This window comes from Brassica rapa, unplaced genomic scaffold, assembly GCF_000309985.2.
Source record: "Brassica rapa cultivar Chiifu-401-42 unplaced genomic scaffold, CAAS_Brap_v3.01 Scaffold0470, whole genome shotgun sequence".
Classification (NCBI taxonomy): Eukaryota; Viridiplantae; Streptophyta; class Magnoliopsida; order Brassicales; family Brassicaceae; genus Brassica; species Brassica rapa.
The window spans coordinates 36,693-50,906 of NW_022610411.1; the positions used below are offsets into that span (position 1 = coordinate 36,693).

At 43.0% G+C, this 14,214-nt stretch overlaps 1 protein-coding gene across 1 annotated transcript; it reads right to left on the minus strand.

Annotated features, from left to right (window-relative positions):
* Window positions 1-3,818: 3,818 nt before the first annotated feature.
* LOC117130418 lies at window positions 3,819-5,917 on the minus strand. Its single transcript, XM_033283291.1, has 2 exons — window positions 5,512-5,917; window positions 3,819-5,473 (listed from the first exon to the last, which is right to left on the minus strand). Exon 2 carries the CDS (start codon window positions 5,419-5,421, stop codon window positions 4,213-4,215), a length of 1,209 nt encoding a protein of 402 aa, XP_033139182.1. The 5' UTR covers window positions 5,422-5,473; window positions 5,512-5,917; the 3' UTR covers window positions 3,819-4,212.
* Window positions 5,918-14,214: the final 8,297 nt, after the last annotated feature.

Genomic DNA, 14,214 nt, shown 5'->3' on the forward strand with positions numbered 1-14,214 from the left:
CACATCTAAACCCATCATCATTGACTCTGGAGCAACACACCACATGATCAGTGACAAGAGACTAATCAGTGAGGTTAAAGCAGCAACATGGAGTGTCATGATAGCCAATGGTACCAGGATCCCAATAGAAGGAGTGGGAAACCTCAAGCTGTTTGAGAAGAACTCCACTGCCTTCTACCTACCTCAGTTTACATCCAATCTAATCTCAGTTAAGAAGGCTACAGTTGATCTGGATTGTCAAGTGATTTTCAGACCAAATGAAGTTGAGTTCCAGGATTTGAAGACTGGAAGAGTTATTGGCAGAGGAGACAGCAAGCATCAGCTCTATCATCTCCAAACAACTGAGGCGCCTAGTCCTGTGGAGTCTTTGTGTTTAAGCAGCACAACGGATAGGTGTGATAATCTCACATGGCATGCAAGGCTGGGACATCCTCATGCCAAGGCAATTGAACTGATTCTACCAAGTATGGCGTTAAATCACTTGGAGTGTGAAGCTTGTATACTTGGAAAGCACTGTAGAACTGTCTTCCCAACATCAGAAACCAGATATGAGAATTGCTTTGATCTGGTGCATTCAGACGTGTGGACAGCTCCCTGTATGTCTAGAGACAGCCATAAGTACTTTGTGACTTTCATTGATGAGAAGTCCAAGTACACATGGATCACCATGATTCCCTCCAAAGACAGAGTCCTGGAAGCCTTCATGAACTTCCAAGCATATGTTACTAACCAGTACAATGCCACTGTGAAGATTCTGAGGTCTGATAATGGAGGAGAATACACTAGCAATGCTTTCAAGAGTCATCTTGCAAAGCATGGGATTGTGCAACAAACTAGCTGTCCTTACACACCACAACAAAATGGGGTGGCTGAGAGGAAGAACAGACATTTGATGGAGGTTGCGAGATCAATAATGTTCCACATGAATGTCCCTAAGAGGTTTTGGAGTGATGCTGTTCAGACTGCTTGCTATCTCATCAATAAAGTGCCAACCCGTGTCTTGAAGAAACTGTCTCCCTTTGAAGTATTAAACAAGGCCAAGCCACACATTGATCATTTGAGAGTCTTTGGGTGCTTATGTTATGTGATGATTCCCGGAGAAAGAAGGAACAAGCTAGAAGCAAAGAGTACTAAAGCTATGTTCATTGGGTACTCAATCACTCAGAAAGGCTACAAATGTTATGATCAAATAACTAGGAGGGTTATGGTATCTAGAGAAGTGATGTTTGTTGAGTCTAAAGGGTATTATGAGGAGAAGAAATGGGAAGACCTAGAGGATCTGTCCCGAGCTCCATCAGAGAATGCAACAACATTGAGGGTGTTGTTGGAGAGGCTAGGGATAGGATTATCCAAGATCAGGAACCAGGAAGAACAGGACCTTCTAATCAAGCTGGAGAAGCTGGAGGAACAACTCCTCTTGATCATGAGAGGGGGAATGGATCTGAATCAGGGGAGCAGGAGCATAACCAAGAGGATTCAGGTCAGCATGATCAGGAGGAGACACAGGAAGTAAAGAGTGGAGCTCAGTCAGGTGGAAATGAGCAGGGAGAACCTACTGGAAATGAGCAGGGAGAACCTACTGGTTTAAGAGAGGAAGCACAAGAGAATGTTCAGGCTGAAGAACAGGTTGAGACCTTGCGGAGGAGCACAAGGATAAGGAGGGATCCTTCCAACTGGGTAAACACGAGAGTGTACTACAATGTCCAGGCTGTGGAGCATCCCTCTCAAGCCGTGTGTTCCTTTGCTGAGTTTCCAGAAGAGCACATGGTGTTTATGTGTAACTTGGATGAGAATGAGATACCAAGATCTTATGAAGAAGCTATGAAGCACAAGGTTTGGAGAGATTCAGTAGGAGATGAAAGGGATGCAATGATCAGGAATGATACTTGGTATGAGAGTGAGTTACCTAAAGGGAAGAAGGCAGTTTCAAGCAGATGGATCTTCACCATCAAGTACCTTGCAAATGGGGAGATAGATAGGCGCAAGACTAGGCTGGTTGCAAGAGGATTTACACAGACTTATGGGGAAGATTACATTGATACTTTTGCACCAGTGGCCAAGCTTCACACAATTCGAATTGTGTTATCTATTGCAACAAACTTGGAGTGGGATTTGTGGCAAATGGATGTGAAGAATGCTTTCTTGCAAGGTGAACTTGAAGATGAAGTATACATGCATCCACCTCCTGGTCTTGAGCATCTAGTAAAGCCAGGGAATGTTTTGAGATTGAAGAAAGCAATATATGGGTTGAAACAGTCACCTAGAGCTTGGTACAGGAAGCTGAGTACAACACTCAATGGGAGAGGCTTTAGGAAGTCTGAACTAGATCACACTCTCTTCACCTTGACAGGACCTTCAGGGAGCATTGTGATTCTAGTGTATGTGGATGATTTGATTATCACAGGAAGTGATAAGGCAGGGATTCAGGCTACTAAGGAGTTTCTCAAATCTGTGTTTGACATCAAGGATTTGGGAGAGATGAAGTATTTTCTGGGCATTGAGATATGCAGATCAAAGGAGGGTTTGTTTATGTCTCAAAGGAAGTATACTATGGATATGTTGAAGGAGACTGATGTGCTTGGAGGAAAGATAGCTAAGACACCCCTTGAGGAGGGATATAAAGTTCTGCGTGAGGGGGAGGTTGAAGAGAAGCAGCTGTTTGAAGATCCTAAGCTATACAGGAAGATGGTTGGCAAGCTGATCTACTTGACCATCACCAGACCAGATATATGTTTTGCTGTGAACCAAGTGAGTCAGCATATGCAGGCGCCAAAGGTCCACCACTGGAAGATGGTTGATAGGATACTGAGGTATCTGAGTGGGACGGCTGGACAAGGAGTTTGGATGGGTTGTAATGGCAGTACAGAAGTGGTTGGGTATTGTGATGCTGATTGGGTAGGAGATAGAGTGGACAGGAGATCAACTACTGGGTATTGTACATTCATTGGAGGAAACTTGGTTACTTGGAAGAGTAAGAAGCAGAAGGTTATCTCTTGTTCAAGTGCTGAAGCTGAGTATAGAGCCATGCTGAAGCTGACAAACGAGTTGGTGTGGATCAAGGGGATCTTGAAGCATCTAGAGATTGAGCAGAGTACTCCTATGACTATGCATTGTGACAATCAAGCAGCTATCCACATTGCCTCCAACTCAGTGTTTCATGAGAGAAGAAAGCACATAGAGGTGGATTGTCATAAGGTGAGGCAGATGATCATCTTAGGAGTGATTCTGCCATGTTATACAAGAAGTGAAGATCAGCTTGCAGATGTGTTTACTAAGGCAGCGAGATTGAAGACAATGGAGTCCATACTGTCAAGGCTTGGACTCATTGATCTGACTCCTAGGAACTGAGCCCCTTAACCATGGAGTCTCCACTCTTTTTCCCTCATCAAGGTTTTATCCCAATGGGTTTTACTTGGTGAGGTTTTTAATGAGGGAGGTCTTAATGGTTTCCAAGCTTGACTTGTTCTACATGGTCAAGCTTGAGGGGGAGTAATGAGATGAAGACCAAGGAGGCTGAGACAGTAACTTTAGATTTTTACTGTGGTAACTTTATTTTAACCACAGTAACTACTTGGGGAAGTTATCTGATGGGATGAGAATGTAACATAGTGAAGAGAAGAGAGGAAACTCGACTAAAGAGGATAAGGGAGGATAAGGAAGGATAAGGGATCACTTTGACAGCCTGTATGATGCTGGAAAGGAGAAGTTGCCTTTATACTAGTGCAAGCATGTGAGAAAGCACAGCCAAGTGATTCAAAAGGAGTTCCAGCCTGTCCTTTGACTACACATGCTTATCCATTTCGAATTTCCTTGTTGCTCTCTCTATTAATACTTGTAAACCTCATCAGTTATTAATTAATGGAGTTTTGAGTCTCTCTCTCTTTATTCTCTCTCTAAAAATCTCTTAATCTCTTTAATCTTTTCATCTGATTATCCCTGATTGGTTGAATCATGCTCTAATACACAAAAGTGTATAATGCAATCCAAGATAAAATCCAAGCCTTGCATATGTAAGTGTACGTTGTTGCAAATGCCTAAGCCATGAACCATAATGCCCGTACCCAACAGAACTTGTAGATGTGGGTTCGTTGTCGTTTGAAGATGAGCTTTCTTCACAAGATTTGGAGAAATGAAGTTATGAGTAGCTCCACTATCAATCACAATCACCATTGATGTACTGCCTATACGCCCCCTGACTTTCATTGTTGTAGGTCAATTCATACCTAAGAATGAGTACAGAGACAGTTGCATCATCTGTGATTCTGTCGCGTTATTTGTCTCACTCATTCCCTCTTCTTGTTCTCCCAAAATTTCTACTTCAAATCCATCTATCACCGTGAAAACCTGAAGCTCTGGACTTCCACATAGATGACCTTTGAACCACTTCGCTTTGCATTTAAAACAAAGTTTCAAACGCTTGCACTCAGCTAGTTCCTGAGGAGTAAGGTGCACCCGAGGTCTGTCTCCCGCAGAGGTACCTGACTTTCCTGCGTCCAGAAGTTTTGTTTTATCCACTTGGTGATAACCTCCCGTCTGATTTGACTTCGGAGCTGAGCTGTTAGTACGCGAGTAACGGTTCTCCGTCTTAGATTTATCAGCTAACATCTGACAAAACATGCTTGATTCCATCTTTACTACTGCAGCAATGTGATTCCTTAATCCTTTTGGCTCTTTCATCTTGATCACTTCCTTCATCTCTGGTTTCAACCCCGTGTAGAACCGACTGATCAAATTGGCTTCGTCTATCCCCTTGACCACATTTATCAGCTCTTCGAACTCCTTGACGTAAGCCTGAACTGAGTCTGTTTGCCTCAACGCAGATAATCTGTTCCTCGGTTCATCATCTTTCGATTCTGCAAAACGATCCAACATCCTTTGCTTGAACTGTAGCCAACTACTGAAAGGTTCTTCCTCATTCTCCCATGTATACCAATTCCCTACAACTCCAGTAAGACTCAAAGCTACCAATTCCAATTTCTGATGTTCGTCATAACGAGCCGCCCTGAAATATCTCTCAACTCTCGAGATCCAACCATAAGGCATTGAACCATCAAACACAGGCAAATCAATCTTCTTCAACAGACTTTCTCTACTAGCAAACGAATGTTGTATTCTCCGATAACCTAGCTCTTCTGTATCTCGGTCGTTTCTCGGAGAATCGAATTGTACCTGACCGTTAGAGGGGCCCGATGATGCCACGGACTTTCCTTTGTCACCGACTACGTGCGATTCTAATCTGTTCAAGATTCGAATCATCGACGACAGCTCCTTCTCGACTGAACCGATTCGCTGAGACATCTCTTCATTCGAATCCGTTAACCGCCTCCAACCACCGTGAATCACCTCCACCTTGTCTTGTAACTCCGCCACCGTACGATCGACGGTATCGATCCGATCGTCTGCTTCTTCGAGTATCGTCATCGCGAGAATCGCCGAGCTCACCGCGCCAATTGATAGAGTTTAGCTATACGAACTCAATGGAAACTCAATCTAAACTCAATCAATGGAAACTCAATCTAAACTCAATCCCGTATGTATATCTTCAATCCGATTACAAATGAACACGGAGTCGCTTATAGATTTGAATCTGAGTAACCGCTGGCCTCACCCAGACTATACACTCCTCAAGTCGTTAGACTCAACTCAAATCTACAAGCTACCTCCTTTCTTAGCCAACAAGTTGGCTTTATACAATTCGAATACAAAGCATTAGAAAGAATCTAATTCAAAACAAGTATCTCCTTCTTTATTTGAATTATCTTCCGCCACGTCAGACTCGAACGGCTTCCTTCTCTCCCGTCTTCCTCACGTAAACTCTGTCAAGCCTATCATATAGTTGCTCGTTTACTTCTGCTTCTTTGTTGAATAAAAATGCATTGTGGCATGCTAGAGTAGGACACCCTCATGTTAAAGCATTGAACTTAATGGTACCAGGTGTTGTGTTTGAGAACAAAGATTGTGAAGCTTGCATTTTAGGCAAGCATTGTAGAACTGTGTTTCAAAAGTCTACTACTGTTTATGATAATTGCTTTGATCTAATTCATTCAGATGTGTGGACTGCCCCTTGCCTATCTAGAGATAGTTATAAGTATTTTGTCACATTCATTGATGAAAAATCCAAATACACCTGTTTAACCTTAATTCAGACCAAAGATAGGGTGCTTGATGCATTTAGGAACTTTCAAACTTATGTAACTAACCATTATCATGCTAAGATTAAAATTTTTAGATCAGATAATGGAGGAGAGTACACAATCCATGCATTCAAGCAACACTTATCACAACATGGGATCCTACATCAGACAAGCTGTCCGTATACTCCACAACAAAAATGGTGTGGCTGAGAGGAAGAATAGGCATCTCATGGAAGTGGCAAGGTCACTCATGTTTCAGAGTAATGTTCCAAAGAAACCTATGCAAGAGGCTAATCAGGATGAAGGAGGAGTAGAGAATGAAGGAGAAGAAAGCATAGGCTCTGATGGTCAAGGGCATGATCATGGTGTGATACAAACGCCTTCTCAAGATGAAGTAGTAGAAGAACAACAGGAAGAAGAACCGGTTGTGCAGCCACTAAGAAGGAGCACAAGGCTGAGGAAGGATCCTTCTAGCTGGGTAAACACTGTTGAGATGAGGTGATGAGGAGTGGATACATTGATAGAGGAAGAGTATTGGGGCAGACAGTAACTTTGGGATTTACCACAGTAACTTTAGTTTTACTGTGGTAACTAAGTTAAAGGCTTAGGAAGTTACCTTGGATCACTTTGGTGAGGAGAAGCACGCCCAAGAGGAGTCAGGATAAGGAAGGAGCTGTTTGGATAAGGTCTGGTCATAGCTGGAAAAGGTAAAGCTACTTTACAGCCTGTCCAAGCATGTGAAGCCTCTCAGCAGCCAGCTAGCCTTGACTTCACATGCTTTGAGTCCCATTTCGAAATCCCCTTTGTATCAGCCTTATCCCTGTTGAGTTGAGTTGATTATATGAGTATGGAGAGAAGGGGAGTTTAAGAGAAGAAGAGCTGGGGAAGCTTAGGGAGTTTGGGAGTGAATGGTACGGACGTCCGTACAAGGCCGTACATGGCCGTACCGTCCGTACCAAAGGTCTCGACCAAAACTTACCCAACCTCGACCAAGTGAAACGGTAACAAGGAAATGTTACCTTGGGGACTTAAGGAGAAGGGATCAGACCGTTGAGTGGATAAGGGAAGAGCGTGCCAGGCTGGAACAGGCTGTAAAGAGGCAAAGCGTGTGAGCCTTGTCATCCAATCATCCGGAAAGCAACCTTGACTCTACATGCTTCAATAGTGCCCATTTCGACTCTTGTAAACCCTTATGCTTTCCATATAAATATGTAACCTCACTCATTAATAAGATTAAGCAGTTCTGAGTCTCTCAAATCTCTTAAGACACAATGATTCTCTCTTAGACACTAAACGGCTCTCTAGTCTCTTAATCTTTCACAAACTTCTCTTAATCACTTCTTAAACTCTTTCTTTTATTCTGATTACTCTAAGGATCTCTTAATCTCATATGGTATCAGAGCCAGGTTCATTTGAATCTGGGGTTTGATCTTTAGAGAGTTACAAGCTAACGGCTTTGAAGCTTCACGCGAGTAGTCTTGAAGGTGTTGAAGCTGTGATACGTTCTAGTTTAATGTTAAGAAGAGGTCAGTATATGAGAAGCTAAGGAGATGAGGAAAGGATGATCTAAGGGAGAGTGAAGGCAAGCTGAAGTAAGCATCCGTACAAGGCCGTACATGAGCCGTACAAGGCCGTTTAGGTTGAGAGAGTAACTCGGCCAAAGGTGAAACAAAGTTACCTAAGTAACTTTGCGAGATGAGAAGGAGTCTTGCCTTGCTACCAAAGACATCAAGACCTTTGAATGGGAAGAAGGGGAGCGCATGACAGCCTGTCCAAGGCTGGCAAAAGCTAAAGCAACCTTATCCTTAAGAGGAGAGCTAATTGGAGCATTTGAATTAAAGCAAAAGCTTATCCTTTGTAATAGTGGCTTATCCTAAACCCTAGTCGCCTAAGCTACCTCTCTATATATTGTGAACTCTTCTCATTAATGAAAGTTAGACAGTTCTGATTATCTTTGCCTCCATGGCTTACTCTTAGTCTCGATCTCTTATCTTACTCTCTACACTCAGTTCTTCTCTAATCTCTCTTAAACACTCAGATTACTCTTCATTACTCTAAAAGTCATATGGTATCAGAGCCAGGTTCATGAGAATCTGAGTTCTTGTTGAGGTTTGTATCAAGACAAAGGATAAAAGCTAGGAGCTGGGCGGTGAAGATTCAAGCTTCAAGTCTTCTCCGGTTGTGTCTTTGGTCTTGTTGGTGTGATTACTACTCCCAGTCCAAGATTTAGCAAGCTGTTTACGTCTAGCTGCTTCAAGATGGATAGTGGGATGAAGATGAAGGTCGCGGTGGTGTTCAAGGGGAACAACAACCTAGTGTGGTCACGGATGGTGAAGACCGCAGTTGGAAGCAAAGGCTTGTGGGGACACATTACCTCTGGAACGGCCCTAAAGTCGGTTGCTCAAGAAGAAGACAAGGATGAGACAGCAAAGGATCCATTTGAGAGGTGGGAGCAGGAAGACATGATGGTGATGTCAGTTCTTCATGCTTCCTTAGAGCCGGCGATTCTGGATGCATACTGCTACTGTGAGACGGCAAAGGAGTTGTGGGATACCTTAAAGAGGGTGTATGGAAACACATCCAACCTGAGTAGAGTCTTTGAGGTGAAGCAAGAGATCAACAACTTGGCTCAAGAAGACATGGAGTTTACCAAGCACCTAGGAAGGTTCAGGTCACTCTGGTCCGAGCTAGAGGTGTTGAGGCCAAGCACGGTTGATCCCAGTGAGCTAATCAAGAGGCGTGAGCAGGACAAGGTCTTTGGACTGCTCTTGACACTGAATCCGGCATACAGTGGGCTGATACAACACATGCTGAGAGATGATACTCTACCTGACTTGGAGGAAGTGTGTTCTCGGATTCAGAAAGAGCAAGGGTCAATTGGGTTGTTTGGGAAGAAGGGGGAGTTATCTTTAGCTAACCAAGCCGCACAAGCTGAGCAAGGAGAGACTCCACAAGCTAACAGAGCTACGAATGGGAAGTTTGAGGATAGGAGGTTCAATGGGAGCTGTGATCATTGCAAGAAGCAAGGCCACAAGAAGAGCCAGTGTTGGATACTCCACCCACACCTCAAACCGACAAAATTCATGAAGGAAAGGGAAGCTAGAGCTCACATGTCTGACGGGTCAAGTGATGTGGGTACTAGCAAGGCTCAAGAAGGTGGTACAAGTGATGGCAAGTCTCTGGTGGCGTACATGGGAGCTCCTAGCAGCCGCAACAATGATCAGGACTTCATAAGGAAGGCTGACATTGATGCACTCATCAAGATGTTCAAGGATAACGGTAACATCTATGGTTATTCTTATGGTGCTTCCATGATTGCTAGGACTGTAGGAGACTTAGATTGCATCACTAGAACTGATAGTATAGCTAGGTCTCTAAGAAATGCAAATAACTACAATGCATATAAGCCATCTAGTATACTCGCTCACCTTGCTAGTAATCAATCAACTAGACCTCTTATTGTAGATTCAGGTGCATCACATCACATGATTAGTGATACTAAGTTAATTAAGAACATTGTGCCCACTAAGGGTCATGTGATGATTGCAAATGGTGATAAGGTTCCAATTAAAGGAATAGGAACACTTAAACTGTTTAGTAAAGACTCAAAAGCTTTCTATATGCCTGACTTTACTTCAAACTTATTATCTGTCAAGAAATGTGCAACTGACTTGCAATGCAATGTCATATTTAGTCCTAATGATGTGAAGTTTCAGGATATTGAAAGCAGCAAAGTAATTGGAAAAGGAGTAACAAAAGGAGACTTATATTTGCTTGAAGATCTTGCTCCTGTTTCTGACATTAGCTGCTCTTTTACTACTGCTTCTGTTCCTAGTTTAAATAAGAATGCATTGTGGCATGCTAGACTAGGACACCCTCATAATAAGGCTTTAAAACTGATGTTGCCAGGTGTTTCTTTTGAAAACAATGATTGTGAAGCTTGCATTTTAGGCAAGCATTGTAGAACTGTTTTTCCAAACTCTTCTACTGTTTATGAGAATTGCTTTGATCTTATTCACTCTGATGTATGGACTGCTCCTTGTTTATCTAGAGAGAATCATAAGTATTATGTCTCATTCATTGATGAAAAATCTAAATACACCTGGTTAACCTTAATTCCAACTAAAGATAGGGTGCTTGATGCATTTAAAAATTTTCAATCCTATGTAACTAACCATTATCAAGCCAAGATTAAGATTTTCAGGTCAGATAATGGAGGAGAATACATTGGACAAGCTTTCAAGCAACACTTTTCTCAGTATGGAATTCTTCATCAAACAAGCTGTCCATACACTCCACAACAGAATGGTGTGGCTGAGAGGAAGAATAGGCACCTTATGGAATTTGCAAGATCAATGATGTTCCAAGCTAATGTACCTAAGAAGTTTTGGAGTGATGCAGTAGCCACGGCCTGCTATCTAATCAACAGGACTCCCACACTGATCCTGAAAGGGCAGTCACCATTTGAGGTTCTCAACAAACATAAACCCTCATTAGAACATATAAGGGTCTTTGGGTGTTTATGTTATGTTTTGATACCCGGGGAGTTGAGAAACAAGCTTGAAGCTAGGAGTACTAAGGCAATGTTTATTGGCTACTCTACAACTCAAAAGGGATACAAGTGTTATATTCCAGACACAAGAAGGATGCTGGTATCAAGGGATGTGAAGTTTGTTGAAGAGAGAGGATATTATGAGGAGCAAAACAAAGAAGACTTGAAGGATCTTACCTCGGAGAGAGCCACTACCTTGCGGATCATCTTAGAAAGTATTGGGGTCAAGGTGAGACAAGATCAGCAAGGACCTGGCAGTAACCCAGGATCTCAACCACCAAATGGTGGACATTCAGCAACTCCCACTTCTGATCATGGGGGGGAAAGGAGTGAACCAGAGACAACTCAAGAGAGTAGTGGAGCATCTGGTACACATGATCAAGATGTGGAAGTAAGTGAACAGCAAGATGGAGCTGAAGCAAGTCAGCTAGGAGAAGAAGAGGCAGTTGAAGTGTCTACGTCTGTACCACAAGAAAGTGGAGAAGAATCACAAGTGGAAGTGGAACAACCTGAACCAGCATTGAGAAGAAGCACACGGATTAGGAGAGATGCTTCCAACTGGGTAAGCACGAGAGTGTACTACAATGCCCAGGCTGTGGAGCATCCTTCTCAAGCCGTGTGTTCCTTTGCTCAATACCCTGAAGAACATTGTGCTTTTATGGTAAACTTGGATGAGAACTACATACCAAGAAGCTATGAAGAAGCAATGATGGATAAAGAATGGAAGGAGTCAGTTGGAGCTGAGGCAGGAGCTATGATCAAGAATGATACATGGTATGAGAGTGAGTTACCAAAAGGGAAGAAGGCTGTGACTAGTAGATGGATCTTCACAATCAAGTATAAGGCTGATGGAAAGGTGGAGAGGAAGAAGTCAAGATTGGTTGCAAGAGGCTTTACTGAAACTTATGGAGAAGATTACATTGAGACCTTTGCACCAGTAGCTAAACTACACACAATCCGGATTGTCTTAAGCTTAGCTGTGAACCTTGGATGGGGCTTATGGCAAATGGATGTGAAGAATGCATTTCTTCAAGGAGAGCTGGAGGACGAAGTGTATATGCATCCACCTCCAGGCTTGGAACACTTAGTGAAGAGAGGGAATGTGTTGAGACTGAAGAAAGCTATCTATGGACTGAAGCAATCACCAAGAGCTTGGTACAACAAGCTGAGTACTACTCTGAATGGCCGAGGCTTCAAGAAGTCTGAACTAGACCACACCCTCTTCACCCTCACCACTCCTTCAGGTATGATTGCACTCCTTGTGTATGTTGATGATATCATTATCACGGGAAGTGATAAGGAAGGTATCATAGCAACCAAGGAGTTCCTTAAATCCATGTTTGAGATTAAAGACTTGGGAGAAATGAAATACTTTCTTGGAATTGAGATATGTAGATCCAAGGAAGGGTTGTTCATGTCCCAAAGGAAGTATACACTTGATCTTTTGAAAGGTGCAGGTGCTTATGGAGGCAAGACAGCAAGGATGCCTATGGAGGATGGCTACAAAGTCCCACGAGAGGGGGAGATTGAAGACAGCAAACCTTATAAGAATCCTAAACTCTATAGAAAACTAGTTGGTAAATTGATTTTCCTTACCATAACTAGACCTGACATTTGTTTTGCTGTGAATCTGGTGAGTCAACACATGCAAGTGCCTAAGGAGCGTCACTGGCGCATGGTGGAGAGGATCTTGATGTATCTCAACGGCTCACCTGATCAAGGAGTATGGATGGGTTGCAATGGAAGCACTGAAGTGGTTGGATACTGTGATGCGGATTGGGCTGGTGATAGAGCAGACAGGAGATCAACCACAGGCTAATGCACATTCATTGGAGGCAACTTGGTTACTTGGAAGAGTAAGAAGCAGAAGGTGGTGTCTTGCTCAAGTGCAGAGGCTGAGTATAGAGCTATGCTGAAGCTTACCAACGAGCTGGTGTGGATCAAAGGTATCTTGAAGCATTTGGAGATTGATCAAGCCACGCCAATGACCATGCATTGTGATAATCAAGCTGCCATCCACATTGCATCCAACTCGGTGTTTCATGAGAGGACCAAGCACATTGAAGTTGATTGCCACAAGGTGAGACAGATGATTGTGCTAGGGGTGATTTTGCCATGCTATACAAGGAGTGAAGATCAGCTAGCAGATGTGTTCACCAAGGCTGCAAGGCAAAAGACTATGGAGTCCATTCACATCAGATTGGGACTCATAGATCTTGGGAAGAGAAGGAGCTAATCCCCTTAGCTGCAAGGTCTTTACTCTTTTTCCCTCATCAAAGTTTTATCCCATTGGGTTTTCTTTGGTGAGGTTTTTAATGAGCAAGATCTTGTAGCTTTCCAAGCTTAGGCTTTCACAAAGCTAAGCTTGAGGGGGAGTGTTGAGTTGAGTTGATTATATGAGTATGGAGAGAAGAGGAGTTGAAGAGAAGAAGAGCTGGGGAAGCTTAGGGAGTTTGGGAGTGAATGGTACGGACGTCCGTACAAGGCCGTACATGGCCGTACCGTCCGTACCGAAGGTCTCGACCAAAACTTACCCAACCTCGACCAAGTGAAACGGTAACAAGGAAATGTTACCTTGGGGACTTAAGGAGAAGGGATCAGACCGTTGAGTGGATAAGGGAAGAGCGTGCCAGGCTGGAACAGGCTGTAAAGAGGCAAAGCGTGTGTGAGCCTTATAATCCAATCATCCGGAAAGCAACCTTGACTCTACATGCTTCAATAGTGCCCATTTCGACTCTTGTAAACCCTTATGCTTTCCATATAAATATGTAACCTCACTCATTAATAAGATTAAGCAGTTCTGAGTCTCTCAAATCTCTTAAGACACAATGATTCTCTCTTAGACACTAAACGGCTCTCTAGTCTCTTAATCTTTCACAAACTTCTCTTAATCACTTCTTAAACTCTTTCTTTTATTCTAATTACTCTAAGGATCTCTTAATCTCATAATCCCTTCATATATAACTTGTATCTGAGACATTAAATCAATTAATGGAGTTTTGAGTATTCTCTCTTGTTCTTTATTCTCTTAATCTCCAAATCTTATACAAACTACACTAATCATCTCTTGATATTTATTCATCACTCTACATACACAAAAGTGTATATGGTATCAGAGCCAGGTTGGCAAGGAAGGGAGTGGTGATTTGCGAATCTGTTTGTGTTGCTCTTGGTGTTCTTGAGCTGTTCTTGAGCTGTTCTTCACTTTCTGGGTATTTGGGAGGCTTTCTGGTCGATCCAATCAGCCTCAACAGAAGATGAAGTATAGATCTAGTGAATCAGTGGAGCGTGAAGAAGAGAGGGATGGAGTGTGTTCAAGATGGATAAAGGAAGCTTTGGAAAGCTGTGGGTTATGGAGTAGTCATGGAAAGGGGAAGCCTTTCATGGAAATGGCTACTGAAGAAGGTCAGACAAGAGGTCTAAAGCTGGAAGATGAAGTTGTTCAAGGAAACACTACAAAGAGTGAGGTTGAAGCAACTTTAGGCAAGTCCAAACGTGTAAGAGTCGTTGAGGGCAAAGGGGTGATCC